At 32.7% G+C, this 24,378-nt stretch overlaps 1 protein-coding gene across 3 annotated transcripts in view; it reads right to left on the minus strand.

Annotated features, from left to right (window-relative positions):
* Nucleotides 1–1,912: 1,912 nt before the first annotated feature.
* LOC106458812 (glutamate receptor-interacting protein 1-like) overlaps nucleotides 1,913–24,378 on the minus strand; it is a 95,698-nt gene continuing 73,232 nt past the window's right edge. For 2 of the 3 annotated variants that reach the window (XM_022385162.1, XM_022385160.1), the window contains exons 6-19: nucleotides 21,689–21,848; nucleotides 20,107–20,252; nucleotides 18,393–18,537; nucleotides 16,912–17,093; nucleotides 16,465–16,659; nucleotides 14,971–15,160; nucleotides 14,277–14,494; nucleotides 13,354–13,569; nucleotides 11,730–11,874; nucleotides 9,332–9,477; nucleotides 7,933–7,964; nucleotides 7,021–7,177; nucleotides 5,587–6,272; nucleotides 1,913–2,523 (exon numbers count right to left, since the gene is read on the minus strand). In XM_022385162.1, coding sequence (XP_022240870.1) covers nucleotides 2,281–2,523; nucleotides 5,587–6,272; nucleotides 7,021–7,177; nucleotides 7,933–7,964; nucleotides 9,332–9,477; nucleotides 11,730–11,874; nucleotides 13,354–13,569; nucleotides 14,277–14,494; nucleotides 14,971–15,160; nucleotides 16,465–16,659; nucleotides 16,912–17,093; nucleotides 18,393–18,537; nucleotides 20,107–20,252; nucleotides 21,689–21,848 — 2,861 coding nt within the window. In that variant the 3' untranslated portion in view covers nucleotides 1,913–2,280. The remainder of the gene's footprint in view (nucleotides 2,524–5,586; nucleotides 6,273–7,020; nucleotides 7,178–7,932; nucleotides 7,965–9,331; nucleotides 9,478–11,729; nucleotides 11,875–13,353; nucleotides 13,570–14,276; nucleotides 14,495–14,970; nucleotides 15,161–16,464; nucleotides 16,660–16,911; nucleotides 17,094–18,392; nucleotides 18,538–20,106; nucleotides 20,253–21,688; nucleotides 21,849–24,378) is intronic. The other variant, XM_022385161.1, reaches the window with a different exon arrangement.

Below are 24,378 nucleotides of genomic sequence, written 5' to 3' on the forward strand. Positions count from 1 at the left end.
CAAAAAAAATCACTAGATAAAAATGCAGATTCTCACCTTGTGATACGTATTGAATTATCAACGTGGAACTCTTACTGGCACGAATATGTGTTCGTATACATTAGCAGTATGTAAGATAAATGTATAAGTAAAGGCAAGGATTATGTTTATGTGTATTCAGTGCCCCTTTATAATTAATTAGAATTATCAAAATATTCGAGTTTAGAGATTATTACCTTCGCACCCACATCGTGCATTAACTTGTTGTATATAGTAAAAACAACAGCAACAACAAAGAAAACACATATCTTCGCCTTTAATAAATTATATTAAACAATGTATCTTAAAGACTGCAATACACTTGGGGTTGTCCAAACAAAGCCTTTTATACTGTTAATTGGCTAACATTTTGTATACTACTCTACATAATGTAATTTTAATTTTTGATGGAAAAGTCGTACTTTGTTAAACATTATTCACATAATCAACTAATTTTATGATTAGTATTTTTGGTTAGGTACAATCAATCTGTACAAAACTAGTTTAGCTACGATTAATTTATGACTGAAAACATTATTAAACGTAGCTATTAGATGTTTATTACAAGCCATGAAAGAGTTTTATATATTAGATGTTTATTAGAAGCCACGTTAGAGTTATAAGTATTAGATGTTTATTAGAAGCCACGTTAGAGTTATGAGTATTAGATGTTTATTAGAAGCCACGAAAGAGGTTTAGCTATTAGATGTTAATTAGAAGCCACGTAAGAGGTTTAGCTATTAGATGTTTATTAGAAGCCACGTTAGAGTTATAAGTATTAGATGTTTATTAGAAGCCACGAAAGAGGTTTAGCTATTAGATGTTTATTAGAAGCCACGTAAGAGGTTTAGCTATTAGATGTTTATTAGAAGCCACGAAAGAGGTTTAGCTATTAAATGTTTATTAGAAGCCACGTAAGAGGTTTAGCTATTAGATGTTTATTAGAAACCACGTAAGAGTTTTAGCTATTAGATGTTTATTAGAAACCACGTAAGAGTTTCAGCTATTAAATGTTTATTAGAAGCCACGTAAGAGGTTTAGCTATTAGATGTTTATTAGAAACCACGTAAGAGTTTTAGCTATTAGATGTTTATTAGAAGCCACGTAAGAGGTTTAGCTATTAGATGTTAATTAGAAGCCACGTAAGAGGTTTAGCTATTAGAAGTCACATAAGAAGTTTATTTTTGTTTACTCAATAGTCAACCTCAATATTTGCATGCAATTTCAAAATTAAAAAACAACAGTAAAAGTAATCTAAATATCCTATAAGTTAAGCATTTAACCAGCTTTAAAATACTACGAAAAAGTAAAGCACAAGAGACTTAATTTTCTTGTTTTTAATTATCACGGCTTTCAGAACAACGTAAGGACTTGAAAGGTTGAGCTATATTTTCTATTCATAATATAAACAGTTCCCAAATGTTATCTCTGCTGCATCAATTCCATTAAATAGTTTATAGCTCTCGTTATAAACAAAGCTTCTGGAAGTAGATGTATCTTTAAAAGATTGACAAAAACAAATTAAAGTATCCGATTTTACCTTGTGTTAGATTTAATAAATTGCTACGATTCTTTCATGTTGACAGATTTTATAAGATATTCGAATGTTTTTTATTTGTTTTGCTTTTTACAGTACAGGTTTTAAGCCTTTTATTTTTTGTCTGGATATAACCAACTAGTCCCATTGTGTTAAGTTTTGTGAATAAATCAAGAGATTGTGTAACTTATAAAAATGAAATGAGTTAAGTGTAAATAATTAGAAAAAACTTGAAATATATTTGTTCGTTTTTTATATATACATTTCTTCTATTTCTGACTTTTTTATACATAGCTTAGAATGTTAAAATAATTTTGAGCTCCGAAAAAACGAAAAAATAAAGTGTCACGATCAAAGAAGTTTTTAAAAATTGGAATGCTATATTTCGCAACATTTGTTTAACGGTAACAATAATTACGAAAGGTTTAAGAAAACACATATTGTAAGATGGTGAACCACAAACAAAACAATCCGTCAAACTCTTCTACAGACAAATTTAAAAGCAAAATGAAACACAGTAAGGTAACATTTGAAACTCAAGATGTCTTAATATGTTTATTAAATAGCTTTACTTAAAATATATTTCAGAAGAACATTTTATCTTCCTGATAATCTAATGTCATGCAAAGAGAATGATTCTTTAAGGCAGTTTTATTGTGAGGGCAACATTTCATAAGAAGTGGCATAATAATTTTAGAACATCTCAGTTGAGATTCGAATTCACATCAAAGAGCCTTTGTCAACAGTACAGAACCCTCTGGTGGAAGCTGAGGTGATGAGCAGTCTTCTCGATCCCCCTCATCCATCCAGGGATGGAGCGTACCTTCCTTCCCATGAGTACTTCCTGTTAGAGACATTTGGCTTTCATAAGCTCGTCTGCTCAAAACGATTTCTATTCGATCTCCCGCTGCAGCTATCAAAGGAACAGCTAGGCAACAGTCAAAGTCACTAGTATCGGTGTTGTTCACCTAAAAATGAAATCATTTAGACAAAAGTTTGCAAAAGAAAACAAAAGTAAAAAACTATCAGGAGCAAAAAAATATGCAGAAAAATAACAAATAATCACTAACTCAAATCATAAATTTAAAAAAGTGTAGTGGTTGGAAAACACAAGTCAATATAAAAGTCTAAAATATATAAAATATAAGGGGAGCAGATTAAAATGATTTTTAATATAAAAATGGCAAATAACTCTAAAAAATAAATAAAAACAGAAAATATACAAAAGCTTTCAAACGTTAAGGAGTTCTTTGTTTATTTCTCCATTTGTAATGGTTTCACGTTTTCGTAACTTATTTGATTTTTTCCTCTTTTTATAGAAATCACCAGTAGTTTCTTACATTCATTTCTTACTAAAGTTTTAAATGACACAACTGTTTCTGAAACATGTCCATGTTCCCCTAATTACAACTCATTTGTATATTTTAATATTTTCATTTACATGTTATATTTTATTTGCTATAGAGAGCTTTCGGCATGACGCAATAATGATGCGTGAGGCTTAAACATTTCCTGGGTGTCTAGATTTTACGTGATGTTTCCAAGTTTTATGAGATTTGGGGAAACAAATGTTGTTTAAAAATACGAGAATAGGTGAATGGGTTAATCAGTTAGCCAGTTTTTAGTTTACGTCGTATATACGAGAAAAAAATTAATAAGCAAGTGACTGTTAAGTTCTAGTTATGAGTTAGGCTTATCGTTGATTATTATCAAACCGTGTAAGTTACAAAACTTTCAGTTGAAAAAAATAAATCGCTTTATTATTCGTTAAGTGACCTGGACTTTGATTATTTATACCGAATAATACAAAAAAAACGCCAAAACAGAAATAGTTACAACAATATAATTAGAATAAAAGAACAAAGGAATGAAAAAGATTATATATATTAAGAAATTCTGATAGTATTATGTATGATATGTAGCATCATATCTTTGCACTGAGATTTGTAAAACAATTTTCTGTAAGGAGACAAATGTGGTTTTTCCAACATCAAGAAAGGTCACAATTATTCAAACTTGTGAAATGAATCCATGTAGCATTGAGTCTAAAACTAGGATGTAGCTACAGTGCAACGCAAAAAAAGATTAGTGCATTAAGTCATTAAAATGAATTCATGTAGCATGGAGCCTAAAACTAGAATGTAGTCACAGTGAAATGTAAGAAAACTAGTACATTAAATTATTGGAATGGATCCATGTAGCATTGAATCTGAAATTGGGATGTATTCAGTGCAATGAAAGAGAATTAGTGCATTAAATCATTAGAATGAATCCATTTAGCATTGTGCCTAAAACGTGGACGTAGTCATAGTGGAACGCAAGAAAATTAATACAGTAAATTATTGTAATGTTTCCATGTAGCAGTAAGTCTAAAATATGGATGTATTCAGTGCAATGCAAGAAAATTAATGCATTACATCATTAATTCATATAGCATTGAGTCTAAAACTGGGGTGCAATGAAAGAGAATTAGCGCATTAAATTATTGGAATGAATACAGGTAGTTTTGAGCCTAAAACTGGGATGCAGTTTGGTGCAACGCAAGAAAATTAGTACATTAAATGATTTAATTTTGCTTGTAATAGCATTACTTAAAGAGCAGGTTCTTATTTCAACTCACACACGTGTACAATGACATCTATAGAGCGTGTTTACTGGCAATAGTAAAATCAGTTCCCAGACTGATTAAGTAACGTGAACTGATTTTTCTGTTATTACATAATATTACTAAAGTGTAATATTCCAAGTCACAACTCTGTGGCTTAAGACTGTGGTATTAATACACGGTTAAACTTTTTCACTGTTAAACAACATTAAATCTGTTTTAAATGTTTCACAAAGAAAATAATAATGGTGAAAAACGTGCTACTCCCAGTGGAAAGTTCTTATTTTTGGAAAATACGTTCCTTACTAAGATATTTGCTCAAAGTTGTGTTTCCAAAAATCATAAGTCAAATGTTAAGCAGACAGGAAAACGGACGTATAAATAAGGTATTTTTTATGTAAAAAAGGCAAGAAATCTAGTTTTATAATTTGATTAGGTACTACTCCTTTTGAGATTTTGATAGTTCTTAATTCTATATATATTTGTACTGGACGTAGTCTATTGGTCAGCGTGTCGGGTTATAGATCGAAAGGTCCAGCGTCTGACACATAATGTCGCTTAAAATTCTACATTTTCAACTGTGGACGCTTTATAGAAGTGAGAGTCAGTTTCGTTATGCGATTCAAAGGGCGTTAGATGCTACTGTGTGACTGATTTCCCTGGTTAGAAGTTAAACTTGGAGGCGCTGTATCATAAGGTGGTTTCTGGCTTGGCCTTTTAGCCCCTGTGCTTATAAGATGTTGTTCAGAAAGAAAATTCCTAATCACACACGTTATTAAACATAACGCGCAGTAATTAAAAAAATAAAACCCATGTAGAAAAGATGGCGTAACATTCAAAACAGTAATAATTCATTTCCAATAATACAAACATTTCATAAGATGAACTTCCACTAACATTAATTTTTGACGTTGTTGGAGTTTTGGTTCTGATATTAGCAGGTCCTGCTGGGTGTATTTTACCGGTAGTATCCTAACCAATAGTTTTAAAATACCACTGATATTAGCAGGTCCTGCTGGGTGTATTTTACCTGTAGTATCCTAACCAATAGTTTTAAAATACCACTGATATTAGCAAGTCCTATTGGTTGTATTTCACCTGTAGTATCCTAACCAATAGTTTTAAAATACCACTGATATTAGCAAGTCCTGCTGGGTTTATTTTACCTGTAGTATCCTAACCGATAGTTTTAAAATTAGCAGGTCCTGCTGGGTGTATCTTACCTGTAATATTGTAACTGACAGTTTCAAAATACCACTGATATTAGCAGGTCCTGCTGGCCATATCTTACCTGTACTATCCTGTCTAATAGTTTTAAAATACTACTGATATCAGCCAGTCTTGCTTGCCGTATCTTACTTGTAGTATTCTATCTAATGGTTTCAAAATACCAATGATACAGCCGATCTTGCTGGGCGTATCTTACCTGTAGTATCCTGTCTAATGGTTTCAAAATACCACTTATGCTTGCAGGTCCTGCTGGGCGTATCCTATTGACATAAACTCCCCTTTCGTAGCGTCCATCAGAAACACTAAAACCAAAGTCTTCATACACTTGATCTTTAAATAGTGTTACCTTGTGGATTTCAATTGGCACAGGAAGAACTAAGGAGCTTTGATAAGAGACAACATTATCATCTACACAGTTTTGTCCTTTTTCCCTGATTCTTCTGGAAGCAATGTGTGGCAAAGTGCTACATCTCTGTACATCGTCTTCTGATTGTCCTGGAATAACTAGCTCTGGCTGGCTAACGGATACACAGATATTTTCCACAGACACTGTTTGTGACCCTGAGAGAAACATGTTTTCACAAGATGACTGCAGTTTACCACAAAACTGAGACTGTTGACTAGCCAGATGGCCAGGATCACTTCCCACAACACTTTGATCTCTTCCCAATAATTCTGATTGGCTACTTGGATTAAGGTCTTCTATGGTTTCTGACCAATCAGTCCTTTTCCCACCAGAATGGCTGCTACCGCAATTTCGGCAGTTGTGGTTATTATAGGCTTGAAGTTCCCAACCTTCATCTTCCCATTCCCTTTGTTTAAGTTTGTCACCTGTTCCACAATGCTCAGGATCATAATCGGAGCTCTGTTTAATAGATGACTCTACAAAAGAAATGAAATATCCAAAAATGATAAATAAAACAAAATCAAACAATCATATTTTCTGGGGTGTTTATCTAAGACACTACAATGGCAATGACAATGGATTAATTTGAACACAATTTTTTAAATGTTATGACGCAGCACATTTTATCCTTGTCTATGGTTTTATTCCCAGGATTTTATACATGAAAATGAAATATAAGGAGATTGAATCAGATTCAATTAAAATGTGTCGATTGTAGGAATTATTCCCCCAGTAACTCAGATGTACACTTAAAGGCTTATAAGGTTAAAATTCGGAATTTGATTCCTGCGTTGGGCACAGCGCAGATAGCCCATTGTGCAGCTTTTTGCTTAAGACAAACATCAAAGTAAAAGCTACAAAGTTTTATATAGATTGAGTAATACAGTGTATATAACAAATAAAAAGCAATGAAAGGTTTCCATATAAATTTAACATAAAAATTGTCTTTATTTTATTTTATTTATTTCTCCCTTGAATTAGTGGGGAACTCTAGCATTAAAAATCATAATGACAAATAACTGAGAATAAAACAAAATCAAACAAACATTAAAGAACTCACTCTTTTAATTTCATGTTAAGGTGATACGGGTAATTTAATACATAAAAGATATACATATTAGAACATATAATATATATATAGTATTTTGCAATTCACACACCAGGATCATATATGTTGTGAAATTAACAACTTGTATCCTTCACTTGAAACCAAAACCACCACACCTGTGACTGTGCTGTAACATTCCTGGTTTTCATAGTTGTATCCTGCTCTGTTGATAGAAATCTCCAGACCTGAACTACCCCACGATTCAACAGCGCTGTCCACACTTGGAAGAGTCTTGCTTACAATGTTTATGTAAGCGTCCCTTTCTTGGGTTTGCTGCGATTTTTTTTAAAACTTTGCATTATTCGGCTAAATTATTAAATTTTAAAAGAATTTTCTCTAAACATAAAGAAACATCAAAACAAGTAAGTCTAGCAAAACATTTAAACAAAACGACAAACGTTACTTTTAATTGTCAGACATATTGGGAGTTAATTAGAAACAATTTCTCAGAATTATAGAACATTTCACATTTCCCTTTATAATTTCATAATTTGTATTGTTGTGAAGTATGTTTTAATAATTCAATTTAGAGGTTTTGTTGGTTAGAGGGAGTTTTGGCATGACGAACAGATAATGGTACGCCTAGAAATTTCCTTATCGTCTAGATTTGACGTGATGTTCGAATTTTCTAGAATTGGGTGGATAAAAATGTAATGATAGAAAAGCACCAGTTCTTTCGTTAAGTGGACTTGCTTTACATTGTTTTAATGAAATATTCAGCTACCCAGAAGGTCAGCGGTAAGTTTAAGGATTTTCAATGCTCTGGGGTTCGAGTCTTTGCAATAGGCAGAGTGAAGGTAGACCACTAAGTATCTTTACACTAAAAAAAACCCAACAACAACCGAAAAATCAAGAAGAGCCTATCTAACGACAGAAACCGTTACAACAGTATACGTATAACCTAATGGTCATTTATATCTAGAAATAAAGCAAGAAACAGAAGCAAAGACTGTCCAGTGTCATACCGACATATATATAAGAAAATATTAAAAAGTCCAAAAACTTTTCTGGATCAACAGAAATCTTACCTCTTCCCTTTCTATCTTGCTCTCCTCTTCTCCTAAAAAGTAACAAATATTCATTTTCACCATAACCCGTGTGTAGGTTCATATTTATAGAAAATCTGTCAAGTCGAAGTTATGATGTTACAATATAACATCATTCGTGTAAGGGTATTGTATTAAACAAAAAATAAATAGTTAAACATATAGAAGTAGTTACGTAAGTCAACTTGAGTTTTTCTGAAAGAGAAGTAATACGTGTATTTTTAAACAGTTTGGATGCTTAAATAGGTACGTTATTATTCACCAAAGTTATGAAAATAAGCATACACTTGTTAACCATCAAGATAATAGATGCTTTAATATAACTTGAAACTCGTGACATGAGAAAAAATGAAAACATTTATACGACGTAAAGTTTCAATAACGGAGTCCTAACCCTGCATAAGTAAAAAATTAATAGAGTTTTTGTTAATACTAGAGACGCTATTTATTATTAACCATAAACAGTATTCTATACACTCATTTGATTTATCCTATACACTCATTTGATTCATTATATATACTCATTTGATTTATCCTATACACTCATTCGTTTCATTGTATATACTCATTTGATTCATTATATATACTCATTTTATTCATTATATACTCATTTGATTCATCATATATACTCATTTTATTCATTATATACTCATTCGTTTCATTGTATACTCATTCGTTTCATTGTATATACTCATTTGATTTATCCTATACACTCATTTGATTCATTATATACACTAATTTGATTCATTATGTACACTAATTTGATTCATCCTATACACTCATTCGTTTCATTGTATATACTCATTTGATTCATTATATATACTCATTCGTTTCATTGTATATACTCATTCGTTTCATTGTATATACTCATTCGTTTCATTGTATATACTCATTTAATTCATCCTATACACTCATTCGTTTCATTGTATATACTCATTTGATGTATCTTATACACTCATTTAATTCATTATATACACTAATTTGATTCATCTATACACTCATTTGATTCATCCTATACACTCATTTGATTCATCTTATACACTCATTTGATTCATCTTATACACTCTTTTGATATAAAGTTCACAAAGGACTAATCAAGAGGAATGCGAAGGAAAGTATCTGCAGTTAAATGTTGTTTTATTCACTTTTGTTGGGCCAAAAATGATTCGTTGCATCACCAGCTTAGATGTTTTTTGTTTTACACACCTGTGTTAATTTAATATAGTTTCAGAATTCGCTGCCTTATTACACTATAGGAATAATACATACTATTCTACGTTGTTACCTATCAATAATATGTGAAAACTTACCAAACTATAGAACTTAGAAATATTATCCATCTAATAACAACACTGATTTATAATAACGTCCAATGACTTACGATTCTGAGATGGAGTTTTGGATATTTTTAGAGTAACTACATCTCCAGAGTTCTGTAGCATCAGAATAGCCTCACTCAAAGGTTTTCCTCTTAGACTTTGGCCGTTGATAGCTAGGAGTCGATCTCCCACGTGGATAGCTCCGGTTCTGTTGAATATAGCGTATATATTCAATTCAATAAATTATGCATTACGATTTTCTTATAGGAAAATCCCGAGTTTTAAGTAATCATTCTTTCTTATTTTAAGGTATATCTTAACTTAAGCTTTGTCTTTGGCGTCACGGTAAATTAGAAAACGATTTAATGTTGTTTTTATGTTTATGTTTGTTTGTAATTAAGCACAAAGCTACACTATGGGTTATCTGTGCTCTGTCCACCACGGGTATCAAAACCCGGTTTCTAGCGTTGTATGGCAACACAGATACCTCTGTGCCACTGGGGGGCTTTTTTTCTATGTTACAAAGACTTTATAAATATTAGTAACTTAATATTATTCCATCAATGTTAACTAATGAAGTAAACCCAATCTTCATTTTAATTATCATATTTAATCATTCAATACGATTATTCTTTGAATTTTCATCCTTTTGGAAAATGAATTGGCCATATATCTATTTATTAAAGCTGAAAATGATTTCGGAAGATTTTATTTTGTTTAACATGCCTGGCAATCCAACATTAAAATGTCAGACATCTTTCCAGTTCCTTGCGCTGAAGCTCAAGTTAGTGCAAACTTTATCTGAATACGGAATTTCACAAATGAGACATTTTGGAAAGAGATTAACAAAATATTAATCGAATCTGTCGTTAACATCATTAGACCAATGTAACAACAGAAAAATAAACTTTCGAGTATCTTACTAAAACATAAAAAATAATACTATACTATTTCTACAGCCAAAAAATAAAAACTTAATATATTTCATTTCATTAATATATTAGGGACAGTTGAAATAACAATATAAATTAATAAATACCTGATAATATTACCAGCCAGTAAGGATTCAGAACCATTACGGGAGACATATACATTACGTGATGCTCAAATTAACCAGTAAAAAGTCAGAACCATTACGGAAAACATATAAATCATGTGATGCTCAAATTAGCCAGTAAGAAGTCAGAACCGTTACCGGAGACATTTACGTCACGTAATGCTCAAATAGGCCAATAAGAAATCAAAATCATTTCGTGACAGGAATAATATTAACATACAGTTGTATTGATACCACACAGATATACGTATGATAATTAACTTTGAATAATGGATAAAATACATGAAAGTATTTAATGCAAATGAGTAAGGATGTGTATATCAAAATACGAAACGATAAATACATATTGTCTAAATCATTCCCTTTAACCTTCATGGTATACACTTGTTTTATACTGTTTGACTACCGGTGAGGCTCACATATTGCATCATGTTAACTTTAACCTTCATGAAATATGTGAGCCTCACCGGTAGTCAAACAGTATAAAACAAGTGTATATCATGAAGGTTAAAGTTAACATGATGCAATATGTGAGCCTCACCGGTAGTCAAACAGTATAAAACAAGTGTATAGCATCATGTTAACAATTCTTCTTTCTGCAACAACACTCTCTGTATAGAAGTCACCAAAAATGTTGAAATTTCTTATTTTCTGTTCAAATACGTAAGAGGATCCCAGCTCTGACTTGTGGGATTTACTACCATATCGATGGTATCTTGTTTATTGTGTGTGGATGTGACTCATGTGTTATTAGTGACTCTATAGCAAGTAAGTCTTGGCCCATAAACTTTTCGGTTCAAAAATAGTTTAGAAAAATGTGTCTCAAAAAGCCAATTTTAAGGTGAATATCTGATTAAAATCACGCTAGATTTCATCTTCAGGATAAATGCGACAGACACATCAAAGGTAAACATCGTTATTGTATTTTCTCCATATAAGTGATTGAAGCAAGGCATAATCATTCCTAACACGTGGAAGTAAAATTTATTATGTATCTTGATTCATACAAATACGTAGATTGTGGTTCATTAGAAAAAATTGAAATCTCTTGGCACGTAATAGGAACTAAAACAAAAACGATCAGTGATTTTGAGGAAAATGTACTAGAAGTTAGCAAAAATAGTTTAATTAGAGAAATACAGAAATTAATGTCGAAGCTTACTTCACAACCAATGCTTCTCTTGTTAGCCCCGAGATGACAGAGAAAAATGTCTTAACTTGCTTATCAACCAATCGTTTACCTGTTAGTTTCGAGATGAGAAAGAAAAATGCTTTAACTTACTTCTCAGCCAATCCATCACTTGTTAGCCCCGAGATGACAGAGAAAAACGTCTTAACTTGCTTATCAACCAATCGTTTACCTGTTAGTTTCGAGATGAGAAAGAAAAAATGCTTTAACTTACTTCTCAGCCAATCCATCACTTGTTAGCCCCGAGATGACAATGGGTTCGAAAGGCTCTTCCGTTCCTGAGATAGTTATGCCTAGTGGTCCTCCGTGACGCACTAATTCCACAGTATACACAACACTTCCTGATGCATCTGGTTCTTCTGAAAAAAACACATGGAAGGATCGTTCGGTAAAATTGGGAAGAGAAGTATCTGGTTATAATAGTAAAACATGAAATAATTGAACACACCTATCGAAGAGAAATAATTTATTTGGTTCTTCTGATAACAAGAGGTGATTTTTAAATAATACTTTTCTAGTTAGGCTTAAGCAGTGAAACAAATTAACACGTCAAGGCACTTGAAGTACAATTATTTGTTTTATAAAGTAAAAAAGTTCGTTATTTTATTAATGCAATGGCTTTCAACCAAAATATTCTTTGCTCTTAAAACCAAATGTAGAATAAGTAAACTTTAGTGATAGATGCAACAAGATACTGACTTATTGAGTGCCAGATGCAACGAAATGCTGACATCTTGAATAACAGATGCAACAAGATACTGACTTATTGAGTGCCAGTTGCAACGAAATGCTGACATCTTGAATAACAGATGCAACAAGATACTGACTTATTGAGTGCCAGTTGCAACGAAATGCTGACATCTTGAATAACAGATGCAACAGGATACTGACATCTTGAGTGACAGATGCAACAGATAATGTCGCCTTGTGTGACAAGATGCAACAAAATATCGACCTCTTGACAAAGAGGGTTATCTATAGTCAGCTGTTTGATTCTTAATGTAACTTTTATTGTTCGTAATAGTTTTGACACTTCTTTAAGTAGAACATTATTAAACTCAGATTTTTTTAGATATAATAGAACGAATAATCTTTAGAAATGTTACATAACCTGATCTTTACCGTCCCTCTACTGAAACGTAGAATCAGTGATAAAATAAATCTGCATAAAGTCATAATCTATAATTGCTGAATAATGTGAGCATATTATTTTTCTGACCTAATAATACCCTAATTAATTTTATCATTCCCTACATATCAATAGCATATTGTACATAAACCATTAACTAGAAACTAGTCAAATCTTCCCTTGAAACTAGTCAATCTTGTCTAGAAAATAGTCAATACCCCATAAAAATTAGTCAAGCTTCCCTTGAAACTAACGAAATTTTCCTTAGGAACTAGTCAACCTTTCCTAGACACTAGTCAATACCTCATAGAAACTAGTCCATCTTCACTAGAAACTAGTTAATTTCCCCTCGAAACTAGTCACTCTTCCCTAGGAACTAGTCAATCTCCCCTTCATTTCAACATACACTAGGTGTTATACAAAGATTATTTATATCCATTGTTAATCAATAGAGAATATATTTCGTACATATAAAATAGTCATGATTTTCGTATGTCTTATCTTTCCTGATGACTTATAAAAGTATATATATATATATGATTGAAATTCTTCACACCACACGCAGTGTTCATCTGTATTATTTTCATGCGAATTGTTCATACTAACTAACATAGTCTTCTTACGTACTAACACATACATTTGATTCTTAAATTACATAGCACAAACATATAAATAATATTTTATTAAAACCACTCTCCAGATATCTTACCAGAAAAGGTTTCGTCTTTACGGATTCTTAGTTTGACAACCTGATCACAAGCTTTCATGATTTCAGAAGCATCATCCAGAGTGCAGTTATCCATCCTCACTGAGTCTATGGCCAGCAGTTTGTCTCCTGGCTGAAGAGTCCCTGTTCGATGGGCCACACTTCCTTTCTTTATATCCGAGATTATCAGAGGTTCTCCTTGTTGTCGATTTTTTGGAGCTAAACAGCGTTAGAATATTCACAGATCACTAATCCACAAACAAATACCATTTAAAATTTTTCATATGATTTAAAACGTCAATATAATATTAATCTACATGTTTCCCTTAATTAACTTTAAAAAAAAAGAAGAGTTTTTTTTAAATTTCGATATCCATTACGAACATTCACAGTAATGTGGATAACAAATGTCAAAATTAATTAAGTAAGGTGAAAAATTCTCTATTTTAATTTTATTATTCACACCACTTTTGCCCCCCAGTGGCACAACGGTATGTCTGCGGACTTAAAACACTAGAATCCGGGTTTCGATACCCGTGGTGGGCAGAGCACAGATAGCCCTTGTGTAGCTTTGTGCATAATTAAAAACAAAAGAAAAACAAACAAACACACCTCTTTTAAATAAATTACAAGCGTTTAGATATGTTGCTACTCTAAAAGTTCCACAAGCCATGCGTCGTTTGATTGAAAAGAAATTTTCTAAGAATGTTATTATTTTGAAAATTCTAGGACACGTCTGTGAGCTATGCACTATAATTTTGCTTTCTTGGATGTACATGTAAAATACCCTGTAATTCTGCTTTTTTGGATACATCTATAAGATATGCACTGTAATTTTGCTTTCTAAGATACATCTGTAAGATACATAGTGTAATTTTGCTGCATCGTCGACTTTTATTTTGGACCTAAAACTTTGCTTCACCCACCTGTGATCATTATCCCCAAGCCGCCTCCTGACTTAGCTAGTTTTACCGTGAATGTTCCACTGCTGGGTACTACAGCTTCGGCTACATCAAACTCAATATCCAAGGTGATCCTTGGGCGAGAACGCTGGAGTAATTTGGTGACTTCTTCCACAGTTCGACCTTGAGTGGAGAGACCATTAACTGCCAGCACTCGATCTCCAACGTGTAGGACTCCAGTCCTGGAACAGTAGCAAGAATTCAAGTCTTATCTATCCAAGATAACTGTTACTTGTACTTAGAGCACATGAATCGATGCCATTAAAAAACTACACATCAACATAAACAACAGCCTACGTTAATATTAGGGCAGCGCCCCAAATACCGTTTTGTTCTGCGTGTATATAAAGTTCATCTTTTGAGCCATGATACTAGAAGTATGTATTTAATTCATATATCCTTTTACCATTCAATAAAAGTTCTGAAAAGTTAGCTAGTGTTCATCAAACTGTCCTATCGAAAATAGACATTGGTTTTATTGAGTTTTTTATAAGAGCAAGTATATACCCTAGGATGCAGGTAAACTCGATTCTTTATCTCATTCCAGTTTTTTAATACAGTTTTGTTCCGATTGCTTAATGTCACACACACACACACACACACACATATATATATATACGTGTTAAAATATACATTTATAAAATAAAGTATACGGCACCTTTCAGCAGGGCCTCCAGGATCCATCCCCGTGATGATTGGTGAAGAAGATACCTCTCTTGTGTAAGACACTCCTTGCAGAGCAAACCCAAACCCACGGAGGTCAGCTTGAATCGTAACAGCGGTCGTTTCTGTATGGCTAAGTCGACCTGTAGGTGGCGCCCATCTCGTTAAACTCGACGATGCACATGCTTTGTAGAAACAAATACTTTTGACCGACACGAAGTGTTTGTATTCAAGCATTTGAAATGGACAGAAGATATAAAAAAGGAGCAAAACCTTTCAAACATAAACTTCAAGTACATCGGAAAATAGTTTTTGAAAAGGAGCAACGATCAAATCGTAAGCATGGTTTGGAGCCTATACCGTCCCCGTTTAATGATTAATTAGTTACTATTCATTTTATAACTAACTAACAGTTACACCATGTAATTATTTTATGATGCGTCTGTAAAAATAAAAGCGGTTAATTGATAATTAGATTTAGGTGATCGTATAGGCTATTAGCCATGGCAATGATTGATATCTGCTCGCCATAGTAAGTACTAAAATATCATATGTTGAATATTGTTGACTTTACAGTAAGTACTAAAATATTAAATGTTCAGTATTGTTGATATTACAGTAAATACTAAACTATCCAATGTTCAATATTGGTGACTTTACAATAAGTACTAAAATATCAAACATTTAGTATTGTTGTCTTTACCGTAAATACTAAATTATCCAATGTTCAATATTGTTGACTTTACAGTAAGTACTAAAATTAAAATGTTCAATATTGTTGACTTCACAGTAAATACTAAAGTATCCAATGTTCAATATTGTTTACCTTGCAGTAATTAATAAAATATTATATGTTCGGTATTGTTTATTGTTTACTTTAAAAGTAAGTCCTAATATATCCAATCTTCATTATTTAATTATAAAGTATTTTCTTAATTCCTTAAACAAAAATGTTTTTGGTCAGTTCATGCAAAAATAATAATAAAATAAGTACTTAATTTCACAACCAACAAAGACAATACTTATAAAAGAGATGCTCGAGTTCGTAACCTCTAAAAATGCTTTTTATATTTATTAATTTATGAAATACTTGATTTTACAATCAGTATTTCAAAAACAGTGAAGTTTTAACGATAAAAAGTAGTAATGATACCAAGAACACTGAAGACCTACTGGTAAAAAGTAGTAATGATTCCAATGAACACATACATAATACCCTAACGATAAACATTTATACTGGTTCCACGAATACTGAAGACCTATTAATAAAAAGTAGTAATGATTCCAATGAACACATAATACCTAATGATAAACATTTATATTGGTTCCACGAATACTGAAGACCTACAGATGATAGAAATAATAATTTTACAATCATTGCAGACCTAATGATTTTAGAACTGATAACTTATCGAATACTGATAAGCTCAAGATAAACATAATAAGGATTTCACGACGACTGAATGATAAATCAAGAAGCAGGTTTTACCATTAGACGATGGAACAGACTGCTGTAAATATCTTCCTTGGCTCAACTGTCGACCTAACCTTCCTTGTAGTGAAGGCTGAAGAAGAGGAAGTAGAGGTTTTCTGGACGAAATAGGTGAACGACTTCCAGTAGACGATAAACGATTATAGTTGAGCTTTGACCAAAACTGTCCTACACTTACCGGACCTGAAAAAGCTTAGATAGTAATAAATTTATAAATTTAATTTTAACTCTATTGGTCATATCGGGTATGCCTGCAAAAAGGAAAAAAGTACAATTTATAATAATACTTTAGGGTTTAATAAAACAAAATTTAATTAGAAAATGAACTATTATTCTAACATCTAATTACATCGTTTTTAACAAGAAGGAAAAGGTATTTATTTGCGGATGATATGAATTACATAATAATTCACTACATGTTTGAAAACAAAAGCTGTTCTTTACCTTTAAGAGGGTTGTGCTCTGGAACTTTGTGGCTGAGGATTTGACTAATAGGAAAAATTTCCAACTTAATGACTTCCTTAAGAGAAGCCTTAAGAAGTTGGGAAGCCTCAGCAACTGTCATCTGGTCAATTCTTGTTCCATCAATAGCCAGTATATGGTCCCCAGCATGAAGCGCCCCACACCTACATGATAATAAAAACAACGCCGAAGTTTATAACAGTAGCTGAAGCTGGGCATGTATATATAGCAGATAGGAACCGATAGCTAGAACCTATGGTTAAACTTAAGATCTATTAGCTGGTATATTTAGATGGTACAGTATCTATGACCAAAACTAAAAATCTATCAGCTATCATCAAGCCTATAGCTAGATAATACAGAATTCATGACCAAAGGTAAAGATCTATCAGCTGTCATCATACCTATAGCTAGGTGATACAGGATCCATGCCAAAAACTAAAGATCGTTCAGCTGCATACGACTTATAGCTAGATGTACAGAATCCATGATGATACAGGATCTATGGCCAAGACTAAAGATCTATCAGATGATACAGAATCCATGAGGAAGACTAAAGATATATTAGCTAGCATCAGACCTATAGCTAGATGATACAGAATACATGACCAAGACTAAATATCCATCAGATGATACATGATCCATGCCAAAGACTAAAGATCGTTCAGCTGCATCCGACTTATAGCTAGATGTACAGAATCCATGATGATACAGGATATATGGCCAAGACTAAAGATCTATCAGATGATACAGAATCCATGACCAAAACTAAAGATCTATTAGCTGACATCAGATCTATAGCTAGATGATACAGAATTCATGGCCAAGACTAAAGATCTATCATATGATACAGAATCCATGGCCAAAACTAGAGATCTATTAGCTGGCATCAGACCTATAGATAGATGATACAGAGTCCATGGCCAAGACTACAGATCTATCAGCTGGCATCAGATCTATGGTCACATGATACAGAATCCGTGGTTAAGACTGAGGATCTACCAGGTAGCACCAGTACATGTTCATATTACCAACTTTACTTGATTTAAGAACCTAGTAAAACTTTTAGCCAACTATGTGCGATAGCTTCTGTATAAAGATTCATAACTAGTAAAATGATATACCTTAACTAACGCATGGTTTGATTAGGTTTTAACTCTTCGATATAGTTCTCTGAGTCCTGGAAGGTTTATGTAAAGAGTAACAATATTTGTTACACGTCATAATGTTTTAAACAAACTCCACTTCTCTAAGACATATTTTAACTTTGAAAATCGGGCACATGAAAACACGTTTTATATATTATCACAAGAACTTCTCTGACGTCATTAAATTACAACTAGAAAATCGGTAACATCTTTCCCATTACTATGATAGTTTACAGCAATTATATTTTTATTAAATAGTAACACGAGAGAAGGGCATTCATTAAAAAAAAACTTTTTAACCACCATGTAACCAACCTTTCTGCTATACTTGCTTGTTTTATACTTTCAATGACAATAAGACTTTCTGGTCTATACATCTGAGTAAGCGTTATTCCTAGTTCTGTGCCTGGAGACTTGTCAATTTCCACCAAGAGAGGGCCAGAAGCATTACACACTGCGTCTGGTTAAAAACAAAATAATGTTTAATAAACAAGTTAATCTTTCAATAACATCTGTTTAGTAATATTAAACAGGACTACTAATAGTACCTGTTTAAAAATATTACAATTTCAAGAACTTGAGAATGAAAGAAAATTGTATAACAATATGTCAGCGACACTACACTAAAACTCTACATGAATAGAACATTGTATAACAATATGTCAGCGACACTACACTATAACTCTACATGAATATAAAATTGTATAACAATATGTCAACGACACTACACTATAACTCTACATGAATAGAAAATTCATACTAAATAGATTTTATTTCGTTAAACAAAATAGGAAACTTACTGCTTACATTTAAAATATTTTGACATTTATTGAGCAGGATAAGCCACTAGTTGCTACGTTTATCAATACAATTCTGTTTATTGAACAAGGAACTTGCGAACAACGCATGTTAAAAAACAACATTACATTCACTGAGCTGAATTAAACAACAATAAACAAACCCTAGCCAGATTAGATATTGACTCAGTTTAAAACTTTACTTATTATTGAACTTCAGTCATATTATGCGTATAATACAGTACTGCTTCCGCGTGTCATGGATAATTAAAGTTTATCCAACGGACATTAATTACATTTCATTGTAATCACTAGTTCCAGTTCCTGATCCACGTGACTTCTATAATACAGCAATCTCACCCTACACGTCAACCAATTATTTCAAGCTCGCGTGCCGTATGAGAAACTACAAAAGGAAGACCATTTGGCATTAATAAATGTACATACCCTTCAGGAGATGGCAAACTTCTGAAGCCACTCCATTACATGCAGTCCTTGGTAATTTTACTTTTACTGTTATACACACGTTAGGTATTCATACTGTTTTTGAACAACAACCAATACCACTTCAATAAACAACATCTGTACATTATATACCCAAACATCCACCTGAACAGTCCCTATTGATACATCATGGTAAAATAACTAACGTCTGTCAAACATCATACTCAGCAGTCCCTGTTCATACATCGTGGTAAACAACTACTGTCTATCATATAACTAAATATAAAACCTAGCAGTCCCAGTTAATAACTCATAGTAAACATCTATTGTCTATCATATAACTAAATATAAAACCTAGCAGTCCCAGTTAATACATCGTGGTAAAAATCTATTGTCTATCATATAACTAAATATAAAACCTAGCAGTTCCAGTTAATACATCGTGGTAAAAATCTATTGTCTATCATATAACCAATATAAAACTTAGCAGTCCCAGTTAATACATCATGGTATACTGTTTATCATATAGCCTACATTAGCCTTAACTTCCTGCTCATATGTAATGATGAATAACTACATATAGCTAGGCATCATAATAAAAAGGTATATAAATTAGGTCCCCAATCCTAATGCTACACCTGCAGTTGTAGATATGCATAAGTAGATAACTAGTTTCCTTAACTCATAGATACACTATATATATAACAATGTACAGTAATATATTAATCAGAATCTTGCGCTTAACAATACAGAAATACATAGTTTACTATGTTGTAGAATTATCTTACCCATAACGGATACGTCATACTCTACAGTAAACAAGACTTTCCCATCAAGTTTTTTCAGCGCTGCTAGCGCCTCCTGTAGGGTAGCATTTCCTAAGTTTATATTCTCAGCAGCCAATAAACGGTCTCCTGCTTTGATCGTTCCTTCTCTATTGAGCAGAATATAGCACTTAAATCACGGTATTTTATGCAAAACGTTATTCTATCCAATTGTACGTTATAACTATAATATATTGAAATGAAATACTCAAGTCCACTACTATTTATATACATACAGTTAAACATTATAACTATTATATACTTAAGTCAAATACTCAAAGTCCACTACTATTTATATACATACAGTTAAACATTATAACTATTATATACTTAAGTCAAATACTCAAAGTCCACTACTATTTATATACATACAGTTAAACATTATAACTATTATATACTTAAGTCAAATACGTCCACTACTATTTATATACATACAGTTAAACATTATAACTATTATATACTTAAGTCAAATACGTCCACTACTATTTATATACATACAGTTAAACATTATAACTATTATATACTTAAGTCAAATACGTCCACTACTATTTATATACATACACTTATACACTATAACTATTATATACTTAAGTCAAATACTCAAAGTCCACTACTATTTATATACATACAATTATACATTATAACTATTATATATTGAAGTGAAATACACACTGCTATTTTCATACGCTTGTCGATTTTTTATTCTTTATTCTCATATGTAATTTCAATGTAAATTTCAACAGATTTAATATATTTTTTCTATAGTATATGAATTTTCAATAATACTCTAAACTAACAGATGTGTTACAAAGTACTGACGTAATCCAAGTTACTAAAACTCAATCTTTTTTTATTTGTAAATAATATTCTGCTTGCAGCGGGTGTTCCCAGTGATTCAGCGGTAAATCTGCAATCTTACAACGCTAAAAATGGGCCGTGGTGGGCAGAGCATAGATAGTCCATTCTGTAGCCTTGTGCTTGGCAACCAAATCTTAAAGTAGGATCTTATAGTCGTGACATTTAGCGTGTTCAGTAAGTGGATTGTACAGCTGTTACAAGAAGACTGTTACAAGTTGTTTTTAATGAAGTGAAGAAGAATCTTGTTACAAACTGTCACATGATTCATATCAATGAGTTTGAATATTTATTTATATGGAAGACAAAATGTGACGTAGTTTTTTAACAAGAAATGAATAAAGTGTGGTTTATATTTACTTTAATGACGTAAACATTTGATCTTTTACTTCATTTGCAAGAGAAATTACACAGTCGTATTTCAGTAAACTAAACTGTTTGCATGTTTTCGTAATCTGTAATACGTAATACACCGTATCTATAGCACCCAATTTCGATCAATCATGACAATAGTTTTTACTACCTTTTAGTGTTGGTTAATCTATTTGTATATCCTTTTGTTCTTCCTGTTCACCCAAACAGTCAATATATCTATGTAAAAATATAATGATTTTTACACCTATCTACAGATTTAACTACTGTTATCTACTTCAGTAACAATTATGTTGACTAGAGAACAACATGCACAAACCTATCTGTAGGACCTCCTGGTCGCACATGTGTGATCTTGAGAGGTCTCGACTTCAGTCTGTCAGAACACGCGCCACCTCTCAGCGTGAAGCCGAAACTCCCATTTTCTTTCTCTAAAGTTATCTGGATAACCTTTGGCAGTACACACATAGCTTCTTCAGCTGTAGGTGAGACACAGATAGAGGTAGTAAAGGTTAAGTCTGGATATTAACAACGCAGCTATAAGAACTGATAATATTAACAAAATATTGACAGGTATTAACAACGCGGCTCTAAAGAAATGATAATCTAAACAAAATATTGATAGGTATTAACAACGCAGCTATAAGAACTGATAATATTAACAAAATACTTACAGGTATTAACAACGCAGTTTTAAGAACTGATAATCTCCACAAAATACCGAGAGAACCACACTCATTGCTAGTGGTACAGCTTATAACAGAGAATTTCAATACACCATTGAGCGAGGAGTACCAACAGTTTATACAGTTAATAGTATATTATAACTGTATATCATATTTTCTAGTGTTAACTACGCAAGTCTTATATTCTAAACCCTGTTTTACAGTTATAAACTATTAACTGTATAAGCTGCTAGTAGTGATCGCTCAATATTCATAAAGTAGCTAACTTATACAGTCGCTAGCATCATGTTCTTGTCAATTTATTTAGAAAACTACTTGGTGCACGCAGTTGAAGGCATCAAAGATATCAGATTATCATCAAAAAACGATAATGAATGGATTGAAGAGAGTAATTTTTATTTTCTTTAAATTCACTATGCACAACGAACTTACAATATATATGATGCAGCAGGTATTATTTTCAATACTTTATTCGTTATATTACCAAAAACACATTGACACAACGTACTTTTAAAATGTGGGTGTTACGTTTCGCTGCTAGGTTTAACAAGGAGAAGGCTAACCCTAGAAATTAATCATAATTCTGAATCCGTTAACGACACCTCTAGTCAACCTTTGGTGGTACAGTCTGACAGAAAAAGACAGTCATTTCCCTCGAAAATAGCGAGTTCAAATCCCGTCACCGAACATACTCGGCGTTACTCGGGGGGCGTTACAAGTGAGAGCCGATCCCACTATACGTTGGTAAAGAGTAGCCCAAGAGTTAGCGATGGATGGTGTTGACTAACTGCCTTCCCTCTAGTCTATCACTTCAAAATTAGGGACGGCTAGTGCAGATAACCCTCGATCAGCCATGCACGAAATTCAACAGCAACAACAAAAATCTTCTAGCAAAGTTAGAAGTGTCTATGGACAATCAAATGCCGCCGCACCAGTTTGCTACTATCTTTATGAATACACTTGAAACAGAGTTTTCAAATGGGATACTTTTCAAATCCTCTCTTACATAGATGACATCTTACTGGTTTGGAATTCTGGTCTTGCTTCTAATCAGGATTTCTTTCAACGTGTGAACAACTTTCACACAAGCATAAAACTACAGAACATAGTGGAGTACTATTTAATTATGTTTCCTCTCATCCTGCTTCAGTTCGACAACATGTAGTTTATTCCTAAACGCTTAGGGCTAGAGTACATTGTCTCTTACGTCAGAAATGCTGCTTAACGAAGAAAAGCAAAAAAGTTCTCTTCTAACGAAACGAAATGAAACATCCTTTTGAGAACTCAATAAATCGAACACATGCTTACCACAGAATGTTAGTGAAAGGTCTTGTTTTACTTTTTATCAGTAATGAAATCAGTCGTAAGGTAAGACGATTAGTTAGACGAATTGGCATCCTTTTGAGAACTCAATAAATCGAACACATGCTTACCACAGAATGTTAGTGAAAGGTCTTGTTTTACTTTTTATCAGTAATGAAATCAGTCGTAAGGTAAGACGATTAGTTAGACGAATTGGCATCCTTTTGAGAACTCAATAAATCGAACACATGCTTACCACAGAATGTTAGTGAAAGGTCTTGTTTTACTTTTTATCAGTAATGAAATCAGTCGTAAGGTAAGACGATTAGTTAGACGAATTGGCATCCTTTTGAGAACTCAATAAATCGAACACATGCTTACCACAAAGTGTTAGTGAAAGGTCTTGTTTTACTTTTTATCAGTAATGAAATCAGTCGTAAGGTAAGACGATTAGTTAGACGAATTGGCCTTAATGTTAAAGTATCCGAAAAATGTGGATTTGCTTTAAAATATGTTTTAGTAACGTCGGCTTTCAAAACTCGTTATGTTCAATACAAAATTACAGAACTGATCTCGTGATCATCCGTACAATAAAAGTATTATGTGTATATATACATTCTATTAGGTCGTCAAGAAATTAATGTCGCGTTTTGGAACACTTTCATTACCCCCCCCCCCCAAAAAAAATCGTACATCACGCATAATAGTTAAACGAACCGCCTAAACGTCAAGTTAGTGTAGCCTATATAATGTGTAAAGTTTAATATACTCTAATCCCTTATAGTGATGGTTTATGACGAGACACATATTCGACATGTAATGCTGTTTGAATACAAGAAGGGAAACAACGCCTCTGTAGCCACAAAAGATATCAAAGAAGTTTATGGAAATGTTTTGAACGTTCGTAAGTGGCAACGATGGTTCGGCAAATTTCGTTCAGGTGACTTTAGCCTTAAAAACTGTGATGGTAGGGCCGGACATGTTGGAATTGATATTGATATTCTGAAGACGCTTGTTGAGT

This window comes from Limulus polyphemus, unplaced genomic scaffold, assembly GCF_000517525.1.
Source record: "Limulus polyphemus unplaced genomic scaffold, Limulus_polyphemus-2.1.2 Scaffold519, whole genome shotgun sequence".
NCBI classification, from domain to species: Eukaryota; Metazoa; Arthropoda; class Merostomata; order Xiphosura; family Limulidae; genus Limulus; species Limulus polyphemus.